The sequence below is a fragment of the Muntiacus reevesi genome, chromosome 19 (genome assembly GCF_963930625.1).
Source record: "Muntiacus reevesi chromosome 19, mMunRee1.1, whole genome shotgun sequence".
Lineage (NCBI taxonomy): Eukaryota > Metazoa > Chordata > Mammalia > Artiodactyla > Cervidae > Muntiacus > Muntiacus reevesi.
Genome location: NC_089267.1, coordinates 39,312,972 through 39,339,728, shown reverse-complemented (window position 1 = coordinate 39,339,728; position 26,757 = coordinate 39,312,972). Strand labels below are relative to the sequence as shown.

The 26,757-nt window shown below is 40.2% G+C and overlaps 1 protein-coding gene across 3 annotated transcripts in view; it reads left to right on the top strand.

The window, feature by feature from the left end:
* The window catches only part of AFG1L (AFG1 like ATPase), a 237,506-nt gene extending 214,374 nt beyond the window's left edge, over positions 1-23,132 (top strand). For all 3 annotated transcript variants that reach the window (XM_065911302.1, XM_065911301.1, XM_065911303.1), the window contains 3 exons: positions 15,557-15,697; positions 19,606-19,719; positions 21,830-23,132. In XM_065911302.1, coding sequence (XP_065767374.1) covers positions 15,557-15,697; positions 19,606-19,719; positions 21,830-21,958 — 384 coding nt within the window. In that variant the 3' untranslated portion in view covers positions 21,959-23,132. The remainder of the gene's footprint in view (positions 1-15,556; positions 15,698-19,605; positions 19,720-21,829) is intronic.
* The last annotated feature ends 3,625 nt before the right edge of the window (positions 23,133-26,757 follow it).

Below are 26,757 nucleotides of genomic sequence, written 5' to 3'. Positions count from 1 at the left end.
AAACTTCTACGAAGTTCTTAAAATGGAATGATTGAATCAACACTCATTCTCTCTTCAGCCAAAGAGGGGAAAGGATATTCAGTTAAGTTAGAAGATAGAAGCAAGTTAGTCCTTCAGAAGAAGTGAAGATGGGGCTTACCTGGTAGCTCAGCTGGTAAGGAATCCACGTGCAATTCAGGAGACGCTGGTTTGATTCCTGAGTCAGGAAGATCCCCTGGAGAAGGGACAGGCTTCCCAGAGAAGAGATAGGCTACCCATGCCAGCATCCTTGGGCTCAGACGGCAAAGAATCCGCCTGCAATGTGGGAGACCTGGGTTCAATCCCTGGGTTGGGAAGATCCCCTGGAGGAGGGTATAGCAATCCACTCCAGTATTCTTGCCCGGAGAATCCCCATGGACAGAGGAGCCTGGCGGGCCTCAGTCCACGGGCTCGCAGAGAGTCAGTGAGCGACAAAACGCAGCACAGCACGTGGCCCTTCACAGAGGGACATCTGAAAGGTGCCAGTGGACGTTTTCCCAGCAACACTCCTGCCACTAGTGTAGGTTTGTATTGTGCAGATTCTTATATATAAGCTGGGGGCATAATGACAAATTACAATTCAATTAAACTAGTGCTATAGAGATTTTTTTAAAAGTACTTTACAACTAAGCTTTTCTCTTTATTATTTGATTTGATCTAGAGAAATAGTTTTCAATGTTAAGTGGATACACTAACTTTCAAGCCTTTCAGGAATGTTGTATCTTTTTTATAAACTTCAAAGTTGTCTTTTTGATAGGAAGATGGAGTGAAGAATTCTGTTGGTTTTAATCAGTTTCAAAGATTTGGCCCTTTGTGTAACCAGCAGTACAAGGGGCATATAACCTTGCTCTGTTTCACGTTTCAATATCCTGAGAATGTAAAGTTAGCATTTTTCACTGAATATTTCCACGATTTGAAAAGCAGAAGAGTACAAGGGAAAATAACCCTTTGATATCTACGTTTCTTGCTCTGCTTAGGCTTTTCTAATATTCACCTCTAAGAGGATTCAGTTTCTTCCCAATGAATGCTCACAAAGCAAAATAAAGCCTCTTCCTTTGTTAGACTTTAACATGTTCAGAAGCCATCATTCTCAAATTTAAAACACTTTCTTTGCTATTCTAAAGTTCTTTACAAAGTTACTTTTTAGTGCCCTAATTATTACTTTTCATGCCCCTGAAATGCAAAGGGTAAAGTTAGCACCGATTGACCTTTTATTTCACATTCACATGTGGAACCAGTAGCAAAGGGCATAGAACCTCATATTGCATTGTATAGGAGTAATCTTTCACATTCTTCTGGATAGTTCTCAAAGCCAAAGAAATTTATTAAGACTTTCCTCCCACCAGATGTAGCAAATACTGCCCTCTACTGAGGATGCTCAGGATGGCTCAATTACATTAACTAGTCTGTCAGCTCCTGATTTCAGTGATTCCGGTAGTATTGTTACTAATCACTTCATTATTATCATATACATTCTTACAAAGTCATTATATTAAAAACAGAAAAGTATAGAATCATGTGTCAGTCTTGGCCACATATGTTTATTACCTTCTGTAGTCTATACAATCAGATAGCATGATGTCTGAGGCACTAGCAATAATATTTCATTTTCCATTTGTTTTGAACTAGCTAAGGAAATGCCTTCTGCAGTGGGAAATTAGAACAGGTTTTTTTTAGCATTATTTTAACAAATGACTTTGTGAAATAATTATAGCAACCATTGGACTGGTTTTCTTCCCCCTGCCAATATTTTTTTCAGTGTCTGCTGGGTTGTTAATACCTAGGTTAAGCATTTGAAAGAACTAGCTGCTAGTGCAGTTAAAATAAAATTTCCTCATTGTTTATCATCTTAAAAGGTTAATTATACATGGTTACTTAAAAATAAAGAACCATGTTAAACTAGAAACCATCCAACCAAAAACTCCTTAAAGAAACTAACTAGTGAAATATTCACACACACATACATTTGTATACGACATGTTTTTGGAAAGTGTTTTGCTGCCTGTGTTCCAGACATGGAGAATATGAGCTCTCTTATTAGGCTAATATAATGTGTTGTTCAGCTCACTTGTTCCCATTTTTCTAGAATCTGGTTAGAACCGACTTAAAGGTAAACAAGTTTTGGTAGTCATTATAAACAAAGCCTAGTAATTCAAAGTATTGCCATGGCTTCTTGTAAAATCTAAAACATAAACCTCTCATACCTCCATTCAGAAACTTTAGATACCCTGAGAACTAGCTAGAGTCTAGCCAGGTTGAATAATCTTATGGTGAGGGTAGATTCTAGGAGATAATTAGCCAGCCAAGGTCTGTGAAGGAGGCTGTGAAGACTCATTTACCTCAGACTTAAAAACCAAAGAAGCAGTCCTGTTTTGTATAGACTCTAGACTGCTTTCTATCATGCATAGTCAAATTGAAAACTTAAGAATGAAGTACCTGGGCAGGACATTCTAGTTCTAGAAATATTTAGGGTCTTTCTGAATGGACGATTCTAAGCTACACTAACTCATTCATGATGTTAATTTTTTTGGCATGGTCAAATCCAGTTGTCTCATTCCTTCCTAAAAGGGTAACTCTTGATGCTTCTCAAATTTTAGATGTCTATTAATCAATTGGACATCCCAGTCAGATGCCAACTAATTGCTTAAAAATTATAGTCTCTATTTACTCAATCCCAGGTGGTTGGTATAATTAATCCATTCCAATAATTCTTACCATCTGATGGAGATTCTTTTGCAGTTTTAATGTATTACCTTGGAGTGGTATTAATTCTTACACTTAGTGGTGCTTATTAACAATAATGATGATGCTAATGATAATGATTTCCTACTTCTTAATGTTCTTCTAATGTTGTGTTTTTAACCTATCTCCATAATTTTCATTTTGGTTTTCTATGCTGCAGGCTATAAGTCAAATGTTTTTAATGCCAATTTTGTTGGGGTTTTCTACTCTCCAATTGAACTTAGAAGAATTCCTAGAAATAAACCCAGCATAGTGCTTTTCACATTGTAGGCATTCAGATATGATATGGTTTGTGTTTTGAGAAGTTTTCAGGTCCAGACTCTCCAGAATTAGATATCTCCAGGATTTGGAGCCCTACTAGATATGCAGAGCTAGATGCACAAAGTGGGGAGAAGGTACAATCTTGATTCTGGTGTACCATGTTGACTTTTGTTGTTGTTGTTGTTGAGTCATTGTTTTTACAAGCCCTGTTAAAAGTATGACACTCCCTCCAAAAGAATACCATATTAACCATTATTATTTGGCTGTAGAGGGGATAGTGTGTGTGTGTGCTCAGTTGCGTCCAACTCTGCAACCCCCTGGACTGTAGCCTGCCAGGCTTCTCTGTCCATGGGATTCTCCAGGCAAGAATACTGCAGTGGGTTGCCATGCCCTTCTCCAGAGGATCTTTCCAACTGAGGGGCCGAACTCATGTCTTCTGCATTACAGGTGGATTCTTTACCACTGAACCACCTGGGAAGCCCCAGAGGGGTTAGAGAGTTTAACAAAGATCTGGCCCGTCTAAGCAGAACTAGCCTCCTGCTGTTAAGACTGTATAAATCAAGTAGTAAGACTTTTCCTCAGCACAAAAAGAACATCTTCTGAAGTGTACAAGTTGGTAGTATTTTCTGGAATGATGAGATATTTCCAGGCTGGATGTTATGTTCTTCTTATTAATAAGATTTTTCATATTAAGGTGGCATATCACCAACCTTGAGAAATTATTTGTACACATTTCAGTGCTGTTTTTCTAGTTATTATCTTTATTAATTTGGTGCATATAGTTGTTTTAGCATCAGTTCTTTTGATATTTTCTTTTGTTTGTTTTGAAAAGGACACAGTCATCCAAATACCATTCAAGCACTTTTTTCCTATTAAAAGGCACTTCTCTTTTAAGATTTGAGATATTGTCATTTCTGTGTAAACAAAGCAAGGTGCCACACATATTTGTTTAATGAGGAGCTATCAGGGCATCACTACAAGGAATTTATAAAGAGGAGCCTATACAGATAAAGAGTAACTCTTAGGACAGTATTATCTAGACAGCGCTTGAAATAATAATTGTCCTACTTGAGCTGAAATAATGGTGGTGGAACAAGCGTTAGCCAGGCAGAGAAAAAAGAAACTCAAGCTGACAGCTCATTCCTGTTGCTGAAGTGGATCAACCACTCACTGCAGGGCAGACGGCAGCCCAGTGGTAATGCTCATGCCTTTCACATTGGTGTGGCATTGAGAAAATCCTCACTCCACTCCTGGTACCGGGGTCAAACCAAAGCAGACAGCTGTTCCATTTCTCAAACAGGAGAAAGAGGATGGCAGGCAAGCTCTTTTATTCCCAAAAGTTTGTCAGAAAAGCTATGCTACATACAATCCAGCTGTATGTTCTTGGTAATTAAGGAAAACAAATTCTCTTTGCAAACTCATTATATATTTTAAGTTCTTTAAGTTTTCATCAGGTTTCCACAGAAACAAAGAGTTTGAAACAATAGTCGAGAATGCATAAACCATCGAATAAGTGGATTTTAATTGTTCTTGTTTAGAAAATTATTCAGATAACCAGTCACATCAAAGACTATTAAACTTTTTAATTGCTCAGGTAGAAAGATGGAGACTGTCATCATTATCTCTCATAAGAAGAATCTTCATTCGGTAATGCTACTTGAATTTTGAGCTAAAATAACATCCTTAAGGATGCTACTAACTAGAGTGCCATTTAGTACTCAAAAATAATCATATGCCTTACTTATTCATGGGACACAATGCATGAATTTATAATACTAATTATGATTTCAAACAGTGTCTTATGCTATGGTTTATGTATATAGGCAGATCAGCTAATGCAGAACAGAGCTATAAATATTCGCACCTACCATAGGTGTCATGTGCATGCAATTTAGTGGTATGTTCGTGAAGTCAGAAGAGTGAAGAAATGTGTCTTCTCTGTATTTTGCAAAGTCCTTGTAGAACTTAGTATAATGCCTTGTATTTCTTAAACATTCAGTAAATATAATTTTTTCAATTTTATTTATTTATTGTTGGCTGTGCTGGGTCTTTGTTACTGCGTGGGCTTTTCTCTAGTTGCAGTCAGTGGGGTCTATTCTCTAGTGGGGGTGCTCAGGCTTCTCATTGTGGGCCGCTTCTCTTGTTGTGGAGCACAGGCTCAATAGTTAAGGCGCACGGGCTTAGTTGCTCTGTGGCATTGTGGGATTCTCTTGATCGGGGATCAAACCTGTGTCTCTTGCATTGGCAGGCAGCTTCTTTACCACTGAGCCACCAGGGACACCTTCCGTAAATATAATTGATTTTGAAGAATTGGTGACAGTGTATTCATTTATTCAGCAGTCTTGTATTGTGCAAGATTACGTTCCCTGGTCTGTGTGAGGTGCTAGGGACACTGAGGTGAATAAACAGTACAGTGGACCCTTGAACCATACAGAAACAGGGCTGCCGGCCCTCCGCACAGTTGAAGATCCGTGTATAAGTTATAGTTGGCCCTCCACACCTGAGGTTCTGTACCCTTGGATTCAACCAACCATGGATCATGTGGCACTTCAGTATTTACTACCAAGAAAAAAAATCTTCATTTAAGTGGACCCACATGGCTCAAACTGTATTTTCACGAATCAACAGTACTGACAGTTTTGGGACTCCAGTCTCATACACTGGAGTAAGTGAGAGTTGGCAACTGCAAATTTAAATAGATTCGTGGGTCCTCAAGCTCTTTAGTATACGCATTTATGTTGAATATTTTGTATGTAGGGAAGATCAGTGAAGTGAAAGTAGCTTAGTCGTGTCCGACTTTTTGTGACCCCATGGACTATACAGTTCATGGAATTCTGCAGGCCAGAATACTGGAATGGGTAGCCTTTCCCTTCTCCAGGGGAATCTTCCCAACCCAGGGATCGAACCCAGGTCTCCTGCATTGCAGGCAGATTCTTTATCAGCGGAGCCATCAGGGAAGCCCAAGAATACTGGAGCGGGTAGCCTTTCCCTTCTCCAGCGGATCTTCCCAACCCAGGAATTGAACTGGGGTCTCCTACATTGCAGGTGGATTCTTTACCAACTGAGGTATCAGGGAAGCCCAGGGAAGATGAAGGGGATTAAATAGCTGAAAAACAAAAACAGAGGGTGTATTTTGTTTGGAATGAATAAAGATCTCAAACATTGTTTTGCTATAGCAATTCTGTTTTTATGCTTTTTTGCCTATAATATATTCTCAGACCCTTTAGAAAATGCAGAAAAAACTTAAAAATATAGTAGATTAAAAAAAAAAACCCTCCTTCAGTCTATCATTCAGACCTTTCAGACCATTTAGAGATAGCAGCTATTAGTGTTTTTTACATATTTATGTAGCCTTTGTCCTACATACATATTTTGAATATAATTATAATTTTACATTGTCCTATCTCCACTTAGCTTTTTACCATAAGTTTGTTTCTACATCATAAAATATTTTTCATAAACACCTTTATTTGTTGGCAACATATTATCCCATTATATTAATGTGCCCTACTGAGCCATTCCTCTTGTTTGTTATACTTTAAAGTTGATTTTTGATTCTCATAGTCATAAATAATCCTTGTGTATAGCCTTTTGTTGAATTTTTGGTTATTTCCTGTAGATTGATTTCTAGAAGCAGAAGGACAGAGTCAAGTTTATGACTTCTTTTAAGGCTCTTAATACAATCCAATTTTTTTTTTCCGACTGATTTACTCATCCAGCAGCAATGGCTATCTCATTATATGCCTTCCAGCATTGAGTAGTATAATTTATTTTTAAAAATAGCTTTGTTTATTTATTTTTGGTTGCCCTGGGTCTTCATTGCTACGTGCAGCTTAACTAGTTGCGGCAGTCTGGAACCACTCTGCTGTGGTGCTCGGGCTTATTGCAGTAGCTTCTCTTGTTGCGGAGCACAGGCTCTAGGCACAAGGGCTTTAGGAGCTGTGGTGTGCGGGCTCAGTAGTTGTGGCACATGGGCTTAATTGCTCCGTGGGATGTGAAACCTTCCTGGAGCAGGGACTGAATCCATGTCCCCAGGATTGGCAGGTGGATTCTTATCCACTGTACCACCAGGGGAGTCCCACTGTCTTTTATTTTTCTTTGCAAAATTGCTGTATGGAAAATGATACATCATTCTTATTTTGTCTTTCTAGGGTTACCACCGAGCTTGACTATATTTTTTGCTTATTAGCCCCTTTAACTTCTTGTATATTTTTGTTCCATGAACTATCTATTCAAATTATTTATTTTTCTAATGGAATGCTCTTACAGTTTTAGTTCTATTGCAATGAGTCCTTGTCCCCCTCCCAATTCCATCTTCATGTCAACTTGCTTTCTCTCTATGGCTTTCTATTTTCATTCAATTGGGTCTTTGTTGTTTTGTGGTCTATATAAGGATGCCACATAATTTTATGGCTTTTTTCCTGGTTCTTATATATAGTAAATCATAAGTTTTATTTTTAGAAATAAGTTTTACACTGTACCATAAAAATTCCAAAATTGATTACAAAAATAAATGAGTATAAAGTAAATGGCACTCTGTGCTAATATATATTTATCACTTATGTAAAATCTATCTTTTGCTATAAAAGCTAAATCATATTTTTTCTATATGTGCTGAACTTGCTAATGACTTCTAAAACATGGGCTTTACTTAGCAAATCTTTCTGTAGCAAGTGTAGTATTTCAGTAAATTACCCTCCAAATTCAGTGACTTAAAACAAACAAACAAACAAAGCATTTACTATCACTCTCTAGTCAGCTAGAAAATCGGGAAGTGAGGTGGGAAGTTATTTTGATCAATTTTGCATTCACTGATGCATCAATATTCAGCCTTGCTGATCTTGCTTGCTCATCTCTTTGGGAGCCTGGCTGGCTATAGGCAACTGGCTCTCCTTCTGTCCTTTTCTCCTCTAGCAGGCCAGCTGAGGTGCTGCGACAGGGTGAGTGGAAGCATTCAAAGCCTCTTGAGACCTAAGTTCATAACTAGAAATTTGTTACTTTTGCCTTGTTCTATTGGCTGTGATAAATTATAAGCCCACCCAGATAGAAGAGTTGTGCAGATAGACTCCATGTCTTCAACTAGAGCTAGAAAGTCACAATATAAAAGGTGTGGACAAGGAGGCAAGAATAACTGGAGTCATAACTGTAATCAGACTACCCCACATAGGCATTCTTCATTTCTCCAAAAACACTTAAAATGAATTTTAAATTATCTAATTGTATAGAGACTTTTTAAGTTAATGCAGTTGAATGCCCCAGACACCTTTAAATGATGAATGCTAGTAAAAAAGAGGGGGCGAGTGGGCCTGTGGCCACATTATCAGTTTACCAGTCCTAGTGATCAAGATGTCACACATCAAAAATGATACCATTTGGTGATCTTATGGCACACTAGGCTATATAAGATGATCTGGCAGCATCTATATGTGGTTTGGTGAAGACATTTATTATACTTCTGTATGTTACGTAATCATGAGAGGAAAAATAAATTTATAAAGGTGTTTTAAGTATATCAAATACTGAATTTGAACAAAACTTTCAGATAAAATCTTTTCACATTTGTAATGAGAAAAGTGACCTCCATGAACGTAACTTTTAAAGAAGTGTGTTTTTGGCTGTTCTGGGTCTTGATTACTCTCTAGTTGCGGCACGCAGGCTTCTCCTTGAGGTGACTTCTCTTGTTGCGGGGCACAGGCTCTAGGCTCTAGCCCACGCAGGGCTTCAGTAGTTGTGGCATGTAGACTCAGTGGTTATGGCATGCTGGCTTAGCACGGCGTGTGGAGTCTTCCTGGATCAGGGATGGAACCCATGTCTCCTGCACTGGTAGGTGGATTCTTAACCATTGGCCCACCAGGGAAGTCCCATGAATGTAACTTTTTAAGAATCAGATTTGATGTTGGAAATGGCTAAATGCAGTTCCTGATTTAAAAAATTTTACTGATAATGTGAAGAAAATTTAAAGAGAAATTTTTGATAGTTAGCATCTTATGTGAGTAAGAATCCTTGTTCACACAGGAAGTGTTGGGAAATCTTCCACTTCCAATAATGGTGGGCTCTTTGTCAGTAATTTGCCCCAACCTTGTAGTTAGGGCAATGAAGGGAAGCTGAATGAATTAAGTATCAGATTAGGCTAACTGCAGAAACAGATAACCCCCAGTCTCAGAGGTTTAACAGATGACCCCCAGTCTCAGAGGCTTAACAGATGACCCCCAGTCTCAGAGGTTTAACAGATAACCCCCAGTCTCAGAGGTTTAACAAATGAGCGTGTGTTTCTTGCTCATCTCACCACCCAGTGTAAGCTGGCCAGGAAACTGCTCCAGGTGGTCCCTCATGGATCCAGGCTTCATCCCTGTTGTGCATCCACCCATCTTTAAGTCCTAGCGGCATCTCTCTTCAACCAGTGTATGAGTAAAGAAAGTGAGGAGTCTGTGTGGGAGTTTTTATGGGCCAGATCTAGAAGTGATTCATAGCACTTTCTGTTACATTCCACTGGTCTGAGCCTGATTGCGTGGCCCCACCTAAATGCGAGAGAGGCTGGGAAGTGTAATCTAGCTGTGCACTCAGGGAAATGAAGAAAACATGGATGTTGGTGAGCACTAGTAATCTTCTTTTAAAAGTTCTGAGCTTGCTTTTGGCAGCCTCACTGGGCTATTGAGACAAAGGGCAGAGACCAGGGCCAGCCACGGATGGGGACCTACTAAGCTGCTCCCCACTTTGGTTGGAGCCCTGAAGGATTGTGCTCTAGGAATAAGTGTGAGCTTGAACTAATAAACCAGATCTCTGTGGACAAAGTCAAACTTTGTGTGAACCAAGTAGCTCAGAATACTTCGGGTCTTGAACTTGAGATTTTTTTCTTTGAGTGTCTTTTTAAAGATATAATCCAGTATACAAAGATAACCAAACATATAAGAAGGCAAAACAGTAAAATTAAAACATAAGATATTGGAATTATGAGTTCATATTTTCAACAACTAAGCTTACATATTCAAAGAGATTTTAAAAAGAAAGCTAGGCTTGAAAGTTTAAGTGTAGGTATCTAGAAATGATAAAAAGAGAGATATCAGCTTTGAAAAAGAATCAGTATAATTTCCAGAACTATAAAGTATGTAACCAAAATCAAGAACTTCGTGAATGAGATTAAGAGCAGATAAAACACAACTCAGGAAAAACAGAGGAAATTATCCAAAATGAATCATGAAGAAGTGTAAAGAAAGGAAAATACAAAAGAAAGGATGAGAGAAATGGAGATGATGTAGTGTAACTTAGGTTCATTTAGAATAGCAGGAGGGGGAGAGAGAGAAAGAGAAGATGGAAGAGGTAATACACACATCCGGAGGGACTGGATATTGTCTGACAATTATGGGAAAAAGAGACACTGACAACATGGTAATCAAAATTGCTCAAATTAAGATAAGGTATCAATGGGAGCATATCAACCTGCCTGTGACTTGCATTTTGACGTTACTTGGCCTTTGATTACGGGGACTCTGGTACTTGGCCATGAGGGCTAAACGTGACCTATTTGGAAATGGTACCGTTTGCCCCATCCCCTCCCTCCCTTCTTGTCTCCCTGCTATAAAGAATCATTAGCTGAATGTTAACTGTACAACTGAAGTCAGATTTTATCCCAGATATCAAATCCATCTTCCTTTTGTCAAACTTTAAAGGAGTACATATGCATTCAGCTTATGCTTTATGTTTAAATGTCCCTGAAAAAATCCTGCATCTATAGATTAAGAAAATTTAGAAAGAATAAATAAAAAGAAAACCTAGAGATAAAAAGAGAAATGTTCATGACAAAACTAATACAATGATCTCACACAGATGAGGCATAAGTGATAAGATGCCCACTATAAAAATGATCTCCAAAAAAGCATTATTGTTTTGCTATTAAAAAAATCCAAGAAGTATAACAGAAACAAAATTAATCTTTCATTCCACTATCCAAGGATGACCAGTGTTTACATTATGATCTATATCTTTTCTAGAATGTTCCTAAATGTATTTTCTATGGTATACAACAAAGGCCTACCTTGGGAGTGAAGAATTTGGGCCAACGAAGAAAAGGTGGGGTTTTTTGGTAGGCGTTTCAATTTCTTTGGTGACTAAATGGGTATAAAAGAAGGAGTAAGCCTGCTCCTCAGGCTGTGTTGTATTTTATTCATATATTCACTCACTTAACGCATTCAACAAATATTAAGCACTTCCTGTGTGACATGTACTGGGTTAGAGGCTGTGCATTTTGTGGGCCCGGGCCTTTCCCCCACATGAGTGCTCATGGTATTACCTTCACAAGACACGTGGGAGGGAGAGGGCCTGAGACAGACGCTGTGTCTGTCATCCAGGGATGACTTCGTGGAGGGCTGAGGTGCCAAGGCGGGCAGGTGTTTTGGTGGACCATAAACAGAGGGAGGGGGAGGGAGTGGCTCTTGCTCGTAAGTGCAAAAGCAGAGGCAGGCAGGATTGTCGAACTGTTCACTTGCCGGGCTTTGTGAGCTGAGGAAAAGGTTATTTAATAGTTAGTAAAAGAATAGTGCTTAGTCACTCAGTCGTGTCCGACTCCTTGCGACCCCATAAACCATAGCCCACCAGGCTCCTCTGTCCATGGAAATCCTCCAGGCAAGAAGACTGGAGTGGGTTGCCATGCCCTCCTCCCGGGAATCTTCCCGACCCAGGGATGGAACCCAGGTCTCCCGCATTGCAGGTGGATTCTTTACTGTCTGAGCCACCAGGGAAGCTAATAAAAGAATAGGTACTATTTATTAGGTGTCTATTGTGTGCCAACAGCATACAGTGCATAAATTATTTTACTTACTTCTCATATGGGGGCTTCCCAGGTGGCGCTAGTGGTAAGGAATCCACATGCCAATGCAGAGGACATAGGAGACACCAGTTTGATCCCTGAGTCGGGAAGACCCCCAGGAGGAAGAAATGGCATCCCACTCCAGTATTCTTGCCAGGAGAGTTCCATGGAGAGTGGAGCCTGGCGGGCTACAGTCCATGGGGTCATAAAGAGTCAGACATGACTGAGTGTCTGAGTGCAATACTTCTAATGCGAACTCTGCAAATTAATATTTAACTTTTATTGGTCAACCACCATTATTGTAAAATTTTATATGCAATCAATACATCAAATCCTTTGGGCAAACCTATGAGACAGGTTATGATCCCCCTTTTACAGATGAGGAAACAGACATTGATGAAGACTTGCTCAAGGTCACATACTAGACCTGACAGACCATAATTCCAAAGTTTCTATGGTATTTTCATTCACAGCTATTTAACTTAAGTAATGAAAAATAGTGTTTCTCATTAATAAGAAACCCTTATCTCTCCCCAAATTCAATCCTGGGGATCTTTGTTGAGTGTCATTTCTTAGACACTTCAATATTGAAGTCAGAATAAGAAAACACACTCTTTTAAATACCTATTTTAAAAAAAAGAAAGACCTTTATATTTTAAATTAATTTTAACCTTTCTGGAGCTGATTTCTTTGGGGAAAAGACATCCTTCTTTGATTAATACATTTCATTCTTCTTTTTCATGATTTTAAAGAGAAAGGTGATATTACTTTCTCGATAGCCTAAATTGAAATTTCTTTTGCAACTAATAAGCTCTCCTTTATTTAAAGACTATTTGTGACTGTGGTTAAATAATACATAACATGAAATATATCATTTTAATCTTTTTCTTAAAGTATACAGATCAGTGGTATTAATTTTACTCATGTTGTGCAAACATCACAACACTCCATCTCTAGAACCTTTGCATCATCCTAAACTAAAATTCTGTACCCATTAAACAATAACTCCCCGCCCCCCAATGACTGTTGTTCTTAAAGGAGATAGATAACTGTGTTAAGCTTAGTTTTCTTTATATGAATGAGCACATAATTATCTTAGGGATATGAAGGAAAGGGATATTTGCCAGCCTAATGGCAAATGCAGAGCCTACTGACAAAGGTATATAATTTGTAAAAATAGCTGAGTGGGCAGAATTCTGATTTTCAGCTGCCCTAGGCACTTCAGTGCACTTCTGATAATGATTTTCCTTGGGCATGTAGTTATACTGATAGAAATCATACCCATGCATAAAGAGTGAGCTTAATTATATATAACTGCATAACTAAAATGAGGCTTTATGTTTTTTTTTTTTAAATATACTTTCTGATTTGCAAAAGATGAGACACTAAATTCTAACTGATCTCCAAAAAGTAGTGTGTGTCACCCTCAGAACGTTCGAGTGTCTTATTGTAGAGTTCTCCTTTTTCTGGGAAGACACTGTATCTTGCCTTCCCCCCAACCCCCCACCCCTTCGGGAATTGTTTTCATTATGTATGTAGGATTTCACAGTCTCATCTGGTTCCTTCTGTGACTGTGAGGACAGGAAAAAGCACAAAGGCTGATTTAGGGTTTTGGATGTAATCAGGGGTAGTGAGGAAAGCAAAAGTGAGTTGAGTGGTAATGTCTGCTCCAGGTGCTGTGTTAAACAATTTACATGTATTATTTTGTTTAATCCTCACAACCCTGTGAGATAGGACTCAATTCCCATTTTACAGTTGGGAAAACTAAAGGACAGAAAGATGAGGTTTCTTGCCAAAGACACATCACTAACAAGTGACAGACTGAGGATTCAAACCCAGGCTGTGCGGAGCTCTTGTTCCGAGCTGCTGTTAACACACCCTCCTGGCCCACATCAGGCTTGACCTCAGCGTCAAACCACATACACATGCGCGCCCTTGTGTGGCTGAGGTGAGGGGGGAGTCTCAGCTGAGATCAGACACTGGGTCTAGAGACAGAGGCTATCCAGCCAGCGAAGGGCAACGGGGAAACGCGAGGTCATCTCTGGCCCCGCTGTTACTGGTTAGCGGAGGAGAGGGGAGAAGGGGCGTCTCTAAGGTTTCAAGGCGTCAGCTCTGCCTTATGCCCACTCTCTGGTGGTGTGCCCCTGGGCTCGTAGTTGCTGCACATCCTTCTTAGAGCTGCTTTTCTTGAGGGAACCACCTCCCCAAGGCCCCCCTCTCCAATTTACTCTTACCGCCCCACACCCGCAGGAAAAGTTTTTTGAGTATAGTTGATTTCAGCTAGTTGTTTGGAGAGTGGCAGGTGGAAAGGGTGGACTCTAAGGTCAGGATGACTCTCCCCCTCCTTGCAGTTCCCTGATTCTCCCATGAACATAGTTGTATCTACATTTCTGAAAGCAGAAGTTTTAATGCAAACAACCACCCCAACGATAGAGACATTCTTTTTTTTTTTTTTTAATTATTTATTTATTTTATTTATTTTTGGCCATACCTGGTCTTAAATATTGCTGCAAGGGCTTTTCTCTAGTTGTGGCGAGTGGGGCGACTCTAGTTGCTGTGCGCGGGCTTTTCATTGCGATGATTTCTCTTGTTGTGGAGCACAGGCTCTAGGGCACGTGGACTTCTGCAGCTGTGGCTCCCAGGCCCTAGAGCACAGGCTCCACGGTATGTGCGATCTTCCCGGATCAGGGATTAAGCCTGTGTCTCCTGCATTGGCAGGCAGATTCTCTACCACTGAGCCACCAGGGAAGTCCAAGGGAGACACTGTTAAACAGGGAGGAGTATTGATAAATTCTGCCAGAAGTTGAAGAGGCTTAGCTCTCTGGGTCCCAGGGATCAGTTGTTGGGATCTGAGAGCTTGCAGAGGGACCTGAGGGCAGCTCCTGGCCTTTGAGTGTCTCTGCATTCTCCCAGGGCCAGAAACTTTCTCCTGCCCCTTGCTCATGGCTCCTGCTCACAGGGTACACCCAACTTAAAATGAGAAGTGAGTCTCCTGGGGGTGTTTCTGACCCCAGAGAATGTGTGGATTGCTTTCATAACTGTCATGAGGTACCTTCATGTTTCAGGAACAAGCATGTTACACCTGCAGGCAGCACCTTTGTGATGGTCCTGTGGACCCCGAGGGCTGCATCCTCCTTGTGTGGGGAGGTTACAGGTGCGCCAGGCTGTGCTTGAGGGCTCGCTCTTCTTCTGTTTGAAAACCCTCTGGTATTGCCTACAGAGGTTAGCAGTGTTTACTACATACTATTTCAGTAATTGGACCTCAAACAAGAAATATTGTCTGATGCTTTTTATTCTGGAGCATAGTCTTTATTTCAGAGTGGTGACATAATATTCAGCTGCTGTGATAAGACAGCTGCATTTACCAGTAGTGACAATTTGCAGTTGAGTCATAAGAAGGATTCATTTGAACATGTTTAAAGTCATGTCATATAAATAAAAAGACTGAAGACCAGATTTAGGTTGTGGGCCTATAGGATACCAGCTGAGGTGGCTAGAATTATTCTTTCATGTCCCATCATGCACTTGTCTTCTCTCCTCCCTTCTTAATATCCCTATTAAGTATTAATATCCCTACTTAATACTGTCCTCAGCCTGCTCTGAAAACACCACCGTGTTTGGTCAAGTTACCTCAAAGCTACACCTAGATCACACCTTGACGAGAAAAAGAGATATTTTCAACCAAAATTGACTTATTTCAATTTTCTGTTCTCTGTTTCATTTTAATTATAGCCACTTGGAGCCAGTGACTATTTGGAACTGTCAAAGCATTTTGACACAGTATTTTTACGAAACATTCCACAATTTACCCTGGCAAAGAGGACCCAAGCTCGGAGATTCATAACTCTCATTGATAACTTTTATGATTTCAAGGTAAGGATGTGGTACATTTTCTCAGAACTAAACATTCTGGACTGTGGAGCAAGATTGTCTGGGCTCGAATCCTGGTCGGCCACTTACTTTACTTCTCTGTGTCTCAGTTTTGTCACATACAAATCGAAGATAACTACTCTGAAGTAGAATTTACTTCAGAGAATTATCGTGAGGACAGAATAAACTAATCCAGGGAAACCTTTTAAAGCAGCACTTGGCACAAGCTGATGCTGCACAAGTACTGTTGGTGATGGCAGTCATAGTAATCACACTGTATTAAAAACCCCGTCATAAAACATTCTGCTATATTCCCAATCCCATCATTCACCTAAACTTATGATATGCTCTGTCTGTGAGGATGCACAGCACAATGCCTTACCTAGGTAGAGTGCCCAGTAAACATTTGTTGCATGAATAAATTGTTGGACTGATGAAATAATGAATGAACAAAATGAATGAATGAATGACTAAAGGGTCATCCTCAGTATTAGAGTTTTCTTTCCCTCTGACTTGGAAACCCCAGTAAGTATCATTGTCCCTAAACAAGCAAGAAAAACCCAAGTATCTCATTACTAGTATGAGTCGCCGAGCTTTTATCTATTCATCAGAGGCATTATTGCCTAGTGGTTAAGGAGTGGACCCCAGGACCAGGCTGAATACCTTGAAGACCAACTTAGCTTGAATTGCCTTTTTTATAAAAAGGGGATAATAATGGTATTTACCTTATAAGATTGTTGTGAGGATGAAATGAGCAGGTAAAATACTTAGAACATTGTGCGGCATACAGTAAGCTTTCAATGAAGGTGAGCCACTAGCGTCACTGACTCAATGGACATTAATTTGAGCAAACTTCAGGAGATAGTAAAGGACAGGGGAGTCTGGCATGCTGCAGTCCATGGGGTCGAAAAGAGCGGGACCTGACTGAACAACAACGAGCCACTAATAGTAATATATACCTGTAAATATACTTGCAGTAAAGTTAAAGTACCACTTTAAGTTAGAGTGAAATATAGTTTTACCATTAGATACAGTTTTCCCTCCTTATTCCTTGTGCTGAAATAGAGCAGTGATTCTAAAATTGAAGGGACCTTGAGGGCAGGAGAAAGTACCAGAATCTGCGGGGAGGGAGAGGTGAGATTTTTAATGTTTCCTTTATTCGTTCATTCTGCAGTCTTCACGCCAAGCACAGGGCTAATTCAGTGACAAGCAAAGCTAGGCATGCTGCCTGCCTTCATGGAGCTGATAGTCTAGTGTTGAAGAGAGACTGATTAAATGTACACAGAACTGAGTGTGAAGTCCACACTGTGGGATGTTCTCTTGGAGAGAGAGGGGACTTGGTGCTGTGAGAATCCAGGGGAACAGTGGACTGATCTTCGTGTGCGACCTGGGGGCAGGCAGAGGAAGTCCTTCTGAGGACCAGCTGCACCAGAATCATCTGAACTCCTTAAGATCCAGATTCCCGAGCTCACCCCACCCCACACCAGCAGATGAAGACCAGGGATGGGGCCTGGAGCCTGCTGGTTCACCAGCTGCTCGGGTGCTGCTCATAAACACGGAGCGGTGATGGCGGGGCTCCACGTGCAGAGCGGGGAGTTGGCAGCACAGGCCCTGTGATGGGCCTGAGCATGAAAGGCAACCTGCCTTAGTGAGTGCCGTCAGAATCTGCTGCCTGCTCTCAGGGGGCCCTCTGAGCAGGAGGCTGAGAACACCAGGGCTGGCGATCAAGGTCTGTTACTTGTCTCCTTCTGGATTACTCATCAAGAGACTCTGCTCAGAAATAATCAGAGTAGAGTCTGGAATACATTGCCCAGAGGTAGCACTCTGTTTTCAAAGGGCAGTGCTTCAAGAACAAAGTGGGAGGGGCGCATTGGTAGGTGGTTCCTAGAGTGGCAGATTGATAAACTCATTTTTGAAAGCTTATGATCCCTACCCCTCAGTCCCACCCCCGATCCTACCTCCCCACACCGTTTTACTTCTTCATTAGACAAAAAGATTTTTCTGGCAATATGATGGAATGTCAGAACTACTCTCCTAACATTTGCTTTAACTAAAGCACATATTTAAAGTTTATAATCTTTTAAAAACGTCGCCGAAATTCTTATTTCAGAAATTGGAAGCATTAAACAGACATCGTTTTAGAATGTATTTATAGAAGTCTGTGAAATAAGGACATTTCCATCTAAGTAATGAAAAAAGTGTCATTTGTGGTTAAAATAATTTATAAAAGGAGGTAGAAGATCATTTGTATATGGAAAGACTAGTCCCAAACATCAATACATTGTTTTAAAGTACTGATAGCGCGTGTGTGTTCAGTCATGTCCGACTCTGCAGCCTCTTGGACTGTAGCCCACCAGGCCTCTGTGTCCATGGATATCAGCATATTTACTTAAATAATGATTTTAAAAGGATGGCTGTGAATTCTGAAGACAAATTCAGGTCTACTTAAACATCAAGTGAAGTCGCTCAGTCGTGTCCGACTCTTTGCAACCCCATGGACTGTTCCCCACCAGCCTCCTCCATCCATGGGATTTTCCAGGCAAGAGTACTGGAGTGGGTTGCCATTGCCTTCTCCAAGGGATCTTCCCGACTCAGGTATCGAACCCTGGTCTCCCACATCGCAGGCAGACACTTTACCGTCTGAGCCACCAGGAAAGCCCTAAACATCAGGAAGAGTATGTTTTAAACTAGTGGACATAAAATTTATTACGTTGTGAAAGCAGTTTCTGGTGTGTGATTACATATGGACATTCACTCAAACACTTACGTAATCAAGAAATATTCGTGCCAAGCTTAGTGTTTTTCAAGGATGTCTGGCTGGATGCTGGCATAAATGCAGGTTCTGGTAACTCAGGGTGTAATTAGAGGAGCAGTGCACTGGACTTAGCTGTCCCATGTGCAGCTAAGGGTAATGGTGCATTAGGGGAGCATCTCTGACACACAGAGATAGGCTTCACACAGTCAAGTGAAAATGTCAACCTCAGAGGTAATGGAAAAGCCCCTGGACTTAGAACTGGAAGAGATCAGGAGTGGCGTCACGAGCTGAGACTCCCCAGGCCTGGAGCTGCCCCATAAAACCTTTGTTCCCTACTTCAGAAGGCGGTGTAAGCTGTGTGGAAGTATTTGTAAAGTACTGTGCAGTTTAAAAATAGCACTTTAAAGAGACTATTATAAAAAGTATGAAAATGGTCAAAAGGTTTTCCTAAAAAAAGTATTTTGTTTCAAAAATACATTTGGAAACATCTGTGATCCCAGGGTCTCTGACTATAGGTTATGTGGTGTGTCTGTTTACATTTTAGAGATATTCCAGAAATAGAAAAAAGAGTTTCCCAAATATTGAAATCCACTTTAAAGAAATGATATATTCACTTATTTATGCAACAATTTTTTTCCATTAATGAAGAAGATACAGTGTAGGTGGGTCCTGCCAGTTTTGAAATTTTGACAACCACATTTTGCTTATGCTCTTTTTGTGGACTTTAAAACATGGAGAGTAAAAAAAATTTTAGTAGCTTTAGGGTAACTTTTGGATATTTAGGTGAAATCTCTAATTAGAAAAACAGATTAATGAAACGGGAAAATGTGATAGATTGAAGTTTTTAAAATATTTTTTTTTTCTAAAATAAAGCTAGGACTTAGAGAAAATGTGTAGAAGGAGAAATGAAGTTAAGACTTACTTAGATTGAAAGAGAGGAGTTCAAGGCATTGTTCTTTATAAATACACATTCTATAAGCTCGTAAAAGTATATTTTCACCAAGTACCAATTTTGCTGCATATATTTAGAACCATTTAAAAGCAAAAATCTTAAGCTCCCTGTTATGGCATATTTTTATTTTATGAGAAATTTGTTTTTGCCTTCAACTTGTTAAAGGTAAGGAGTAACACCACTTGCGTGTTTTCTTTGTTTCAGGTGCGTGTAATTTGCTCTGCATCAGCTCCTATATCAAGCTTATTTTTGTATGATCATCATGACAGTGAGTTGGAGCAAAGCAGAATACTGATGGATGATTTGGGGCTGAGCCAGGTAGGTGATATTAACATAATCTCTTTTTATTATAAAACAACTTAATTGTTTTGGTTTGATGCATGGCTACGTTTTAAAGAAGGAATGCAGTATGTATTTAACCACTGATTTACCGCTTTCTTTAAAGCCAGTATAGCAGACATATCCTCAGCATCAGTAAATATAGAGAATTAGAATAGCCTTAAAGTGGAAGGAATCTTTGTGATAAAAGCCAGGTCCAGGGAGGTGAACTAGTGGGCTTGCAGTCACACCACTGACCAGTGGCAGGCCAGAGCTGGCCCCCGGGCACCCGTGTCTGGTTCTGGACTCCCTCAGCAACGCCATGCTGCCTTTTCTGGGTATCCTCCTCCACGTCTGCTGGATCTGTAGAGCGCATGATACAGTATCCAATCTTGTGGACTGGCTGTTCGAGGACTTTGTGCCTGACAAGGCCCTTTGCTTAGAGAGAAATCACGGTTCATCTCCTAACCCCATTCTGCAGACTTTTGTGAGCACCTTTGGCTGCCAGGCTCTGAGGACACCCTGTCGGAAACCGGCTGATGCTGGCCCAGCTCTCCTGGAGCTTGGGGGGTCTGGTGATTCACTCCAGGCCAAACAGAAGTGGCTTTGCATCTCCTTTTTCTGTATGAATATTAACAGGGTATATTCTCAACTGTAGATAACTGAAATATTAGTAAAAAATTTAAAACTATAAACACTCACCCCTCCCCCCCAAATGAGGGGAGCCCCATTCTTTCAACCCTAGTGGTAAAAGACCATTTGGAATGAGGAAACAGTTCCTTATTGACCTGAGTTGAAATTATGCATTCTCAGGACCTTGGGAAAATGAGGCCAATAATTATTTAAATAGTGAACTTTCAAAATATGATTTTTAAATCTACATGTAGAGATACATAGCTGCTTGTGATCCCATTTCTCTGAGAGCAATATATCCAAATAATGTCTTTTGACAATTTGGAAGAATACACTTAAGGGGCTACTTCATCTCAGTTTCTGAAATTCTTTAAATCATTGGCTTTTGAATTTTTCTTCTGATCAGAGTTCAGATATAGGGCAAAGTACACTCAGCACTTGGGGCCAATAATACATGAAGAAATCCTGGCACGTGGCTCTAGGTCATGCAGTTTTACAGTGGGTCAGTAATTTGGAATTAGGAGTGCAGAATTTTTCTCTGAGAGAGTATAATAGCAAACTCCTAAGGAAAGAGACAAGATTCAGTGTTTACTTACAGGCTATAGCCTGTGTTGAAATCACCAGTCCCAGATTATTTACTAGCCTCACGGAGGGCTCCCCAATAATGCTACATGGGAGTATCAAGTGTCCCAACAGCTCAAGACCACAAACAGCTCTGGCCTTCCCAAAGCTCACTCCCAAGACACAATCTTCAGGTCCCAGAAGACCTCTCAGTCACCCAGTTTGGAAAAAGAGATTAGCCCTCAGGCCTCCCCTTGGGAACGGGCCCTGACTGTGAAGCTTCAAGGGAGAGTCTCAGCCGCATATTGATATACCAGAACTACTGGGTTTTGTTGTTGCTTATTTCTTTTTTAAAAAAATATGTATTTACTTTTATTTATTTGGCTGTGCTGGGTCCTAGTTTGGGCATAACAGATCTAGTTCCCTAACTGGGGATGGAACCCGGCCCCCTGCAGTGGGAGCTTGGAGTCTTAGCCCGTGGGCCACCAGGATAGTCCTGATGTTACTTCTTTCTGGCATGCACTTTTTGAGAAAGAATTCTTTTTCTGTCTGGAATGTCCTTCCTTTAGATTTTGTAGAGAATTTTCATCTGAGCAAGTTTTCTTATTTGGATTTTAGGGTGTTGTTTCAGCTTTAATTATTCGTCTAATGTTTTCTTTCTGGTAATTTGTTCTGCTTATTGATTACTGGTTTAAATTAGCTGATTCTCTAGTCTAACTTATATTAGCTGATTCGCTAATCTAATCTAATTATTGGGTAAAATTAGTTGATTCTTTAATTTAATGAAAAAATTTGTAGAATATTTTATAATCTAAGCTCAAAAAGTATTTTTTAAACTTCTACTTAGTTCTTTAAATTTTCAGTTGCAAAGGTTTTAATTGGTACTGGATTGTTATTTTATTTTTTTGGTAATTAGGACTCAGCGGAAGGACTCGCCATGTTTACTGGAGAAGAGGAAATCTTTGCATTTCAGCGCACAATATCCCGACTCACAGAAATGCAGACTGAACAGTACTGGAATGAAGGAGATAGAAGCAAGAAGTAACTGTCACTTTTGCGTGAATAAAACTCTGGACAAATGATTACTACAGGGAGAACTCTTTATTATGGGACTTGAAGTAATCATTTTCTCATCATTAATTATGCACTTTGTCCTCTGGACCATTTTTATCTAAAATTGCTGTCAAAGATATAGTGGTTTAGTAAGTTAAAGCCATTTTTAGGTCTACTTTTTGCCTGTTTATTTGGCCTTATTTCTACATCACAAAATTAAAATCAGCACTCTTATCTAGCTGAATGTAGGACCAGGCATTTTGGTTTCATATTAAGCTACCTGAATGAACCTTGAATACACACACACTCAGTAAATGCAGGGTGTCTGGACATCTGTGAGCTTTTGGTTACCTGGTAGCCACATGATAGAAACACATCTTTATGAGAGTGGAAGAAAAAAACCTACATTTCAATTCAAAACAGAAAAATATTTCTGATGGACTTATCTCTGTGATTGTTGGGGACTGTAAATCACTTTAAATCTCCCTAGCCTTCAGGCTTCCTTACAGCAGAGAGTGTTTTTTACCGAGTTCAAGCTTTGCAGGCAGGACCTGATCTCCAGTGGACACACAGCTGACTGAAAAAAATCAAGGATTATGAAACCATAGAATAAGAAACAGGGGTGTCAGATTCAACCGACAGGCAGATTCCCCCAACTCTGACAGCCCGGAAGACAAACACCAGGAGTGGGGACCAGTAGAGTGTTGGGAGGGGTAGCGTCCTGGACACTTTAAGCAGCAGAATGGACTCTGCTCACTTGAGGCCATAAGACCCCGTGGACCCCGCTCCTTCCCGCTGCTCACGTGTGTCTGCTCTGCTCACAGATGTCACTCCCCCCTTGCCTCTGCTTCTGCAGTGCGACGGGCTTAACGGTAAATGGGAAAGAACATTCGCTTGACGAATTTACTTAAATGAAATCTGATTTGCCCTCCATGGAAGTCATTCCTTGACTCATTCCAATACAACCTGACTTTGCTAACTGTCACTCACAGAAGGAATCTTGGTTGAGACTGTTATAAGAGTCTAAATCCCTATTCAAGAAAAAAAAAAAGAGAGAAAAGAAAAAGAATTGAAGTCCACAAATCTTGTGAAAATTAAATATTTTGGGAGAGTAGGCACAGGTGAGTCAGTTTAAATAAATGAATACAATTATCAACATAAGTAAACTCTTGAAACTATGTCATTTATAAGTTAATAATCTACCCATACTAGTCTATTTTGGACTTTAACCTAAGTCAATCAGATGGATAGGTAGGGTACTCAAGAACAGAGAAACATTTAAATCAAAACTTCTGAAAATTAAATGCGATTTGAAAGTATTTTTATTGAAGTGAAACAGTGAGTTCAAAAAGATGTTAAACAGGTTACAAGGGAGAAAGGACAGGAAATAACCATTGTGCCAGATTTATTGCTAGAAATTTCTAAATCTTGCATAAAAATATAATCCTCAAGAGACAAATATAACCATCCCTGTTTATAGACAAGAAAACGGAGGCTCAGAAAAGTAGCTTGACTGGAGATTCATAGTTTACAACTACAAAACTCACGTATTATGTTTTTTACCATACTGCCTCTATAAAGCAAGATCATTTTTAAGAGTAATTCTTTTTTGTTTAATAAATTTACAACAGAACCATTACTTTGAACTCAGTAAGTATAAAATATTTAATTTTAGTCTTTCAATCTTAGCTTTTTGTTTTCACAGGTTTTTTTTTGCTTTTGTTTATGCCAGATATGTTATCCTTTAATAAAAAGACAGTGTGAACACAAGACAGACTGACTGGTGGACAGTCTGCTTGATAGAAAGAGAAACTGTCCCTGAGTGTGTGGGAGTATGTGAATAGTCCCCCACTCAAGTTCTGTTGTAAAAGTTCATCTGAGGTTAGGTATTTGAAATGAGAATTTGATTTTTCCATAGAAACAATAATGTGATGTTATTTAGGGCCCTGGCTAAATGTACAGAAGCTTATGAAATTCTCAGTGCAAATGCCTTATAATTTTGGTACTAAAGAACTTAAACTCCTTTTAAAATACCGTTGCTGCAAGGTAAATCTATAGTTCGGGTTCCACCTGAGTACCCAGATCATGTCTGCACTTCTCTCCTGCCCTCTGGGCCCCCTTTCCTGGACCTGGTGGGATAGGCCATGGTGGAAGGGGCTTGCTGAGAGTGGGGTCTGTGGGGATGGGATGAGGAGACAGTGTAAGGGTCTGTTATATCGGCCTAAGTACCAGAAGGAAAGAGGAGGGATTATCAGGAGGTAGCTGGAAATGGTGCAGTGTTAGTTCCATCTCTTCTCCAGAAATTGTTTCATAAAAGAGCCTACAAGAAAAAGAAGCAAAAGCCTTCAGGAAAACCTGTTACCAGGAAACAATATGATAGTTCTACTAAAAAGGAAATTAATGCCAAAATGAGAGGAAAATGACTCCTAGATTGGAAAGCAACATTTTTACTATATGTATTGTTTCTTTTAAGTCCTGCCCCAGTTGCCTTCTCAGCATTCCAGTCTTTCTCCCTGGGATCAGAGCAGATGCTCTGTCTCTCTTTTTGAACTGCTTTTAATTTGTACTTGAAGATGAGGTTTGAACTGACTGTTGCTGTGTTATACTCCCATTCACTTAAGAGGTGACCAAGGGTCATGCTGAGGGTTTTTATTGTTGGGAAAATGCCTCCAAAATGACCACTAATTTCCAAATTTAGAAGAAATCAAGTGGAGAAAAAGAAACACATTTTAAAAAGAGAGAAACATCACTGCATTATTCTTGTATTTCTTTAGACAATGGATAGGCTTATCTGTTAACATCAGTAATAATGACATGGTAGACTTAAAGAATTTTTAACCTATTTCTGATGTTTACACGGCTCCAAAGACTAGAACTATTCTAATCAAATTTATGCATTTTCAGTGGGATTTCAAGTTTTAGTCATAAGGCATTATTTTATGCCCTCTGAATATATTTCCTATGCCTAAAGGTGTACAAATAACATAATTTAAAAATTACTTGGAATTTGGAAAATTAAAATTTTATTTGTAAATATGTAAATGGCCATACTCATATCCATTTATTTATTTAGCATTATTTAAGAAACACATTGTGCTTACTATGTACCAGGCATGGTTCTAAGTGCTTTATAAATAAACTATTTTGATCCTTATAATAATTCTATGAGATAGGTACTGTTATACCACTTGCAGACAGTGAAGCTGAGGTAGAGAAAATGGGTCCAACAACATACTGAATTGCTGAGATGTACACTGGAGTCAGTAAAGTGATCAAAATACTGACTTAATAAACCTTAATGTAACTGCTTCTGTCCTGAAAAACATTCTTCTAACTCCAAGTAACTTGAGCCTACAGTTGCAACCCCTTCATCTGGGATAAAAACACCCAGAGGAATTGGGGTCCTGGGTCCTGACATTTGGGTTCCTGATAGATTATGAAACTCTAGTAGTAAATCTCTGATCTCATAGATAACCTTCCTCAGATCCACTAGCCTCGTAAGACATCACTGGCTGATAGCTGATAGAAAATGATTTTCTTTGGAAATGAGTCTGTTAAATTTTTCTTTAAGGCAGATTCTTCTTATTGGCACAGCAGTTCATTTTCCTGGAACAGAAAATTTAAAATAATCCAGTCTGTGTTCTTATTGAGTCTCTGCTGCCTCTATATTACTCTGCACTAGAAACTTCGCATTTGTCACCTCAGCTCCTCACTGAACCCAGTCAAATGTATCATCTACTGACCTGTTTGTCGTGTGTGACAGTGTGAAACTCCAGAAGGACATCTATCTGTCCGTCTTCCAAGCCCGCTCAGGAAGGCTGCAGAGGTTGTCCGAGAAGCTTCCTGTCTCGGGGCTGTACTTGTCGGGGCCGTATCCATCGAGAGCTGGTCTCTCTGACGCATCTCTCTCTTTATCCAAGTAGGTGGGAAGGGCCCTGCATCTGGTTCTGCCATCTTTTGCTTCGTAACCTTGAGCTAGTACTTTGAGCCTTGGTTTTCTTATCTATAAATGACAACGATAATAACCATTTCATAAAGTTGTCCTGAGGATAGTTGGTAAAAAGCACTTTGCAAATGGTAAAAGATGAAAGGAATGTTAGTTGTTATTGATTGTAATGATTTTGATCAGAAAGCAGCAAGAAATGCCTGCTCTGCTTGGTAACAGGAGATGACCTGTCCTGACCCCGTATGGTCTCCAGCAGAAGGGAAAGGTGTATACGTTACACGGCTCGACAACTTGGGCACAGAATTCTGGCTTAATGAGATGCCGTGAAGATTGTTAATTTCAAACCCATTCTTTCAGGATTAATAAAGAAAATGAATTGTCTGTTGAACATCAGAGCTTTCCCAGAAAGAGAGCACCATCTTGTGGTCAGTGAGAAGAAATGACAGCAAAAAAGTCCAAGAATCACACAGAGTTGGAGAGTCGAGGTTCTCCAAGTTGCTGTTCCCAGGCCTACCTCCCACACCGGAGAGTCAGATGCAATTGGTGAGATGTGGGGATCTGGTTGGTACTTGGTAACGCTCCCCACGGTATGCTAATGTGAAGCCAGGGTTATAACCCCTGACCACCCAGCCAGCATCCACACGGAGGTGGGCCTATGTGGGTCTCCCGACCCCGCACCCGGGCACTTCCCAGGGAGGCAAGGCTGCTGCTGTGACCCGCAGGGGACCTGGGGCTTGGGACCACTGGCACACCAAGGCCTGCCTGCCGCCTCCCAGAGCCTGTTCCTCTTCTTCCTTCCTCTGCTTTTCCTCCCTCCCTCGACTCTCCTACCTTCTCCACCCCAC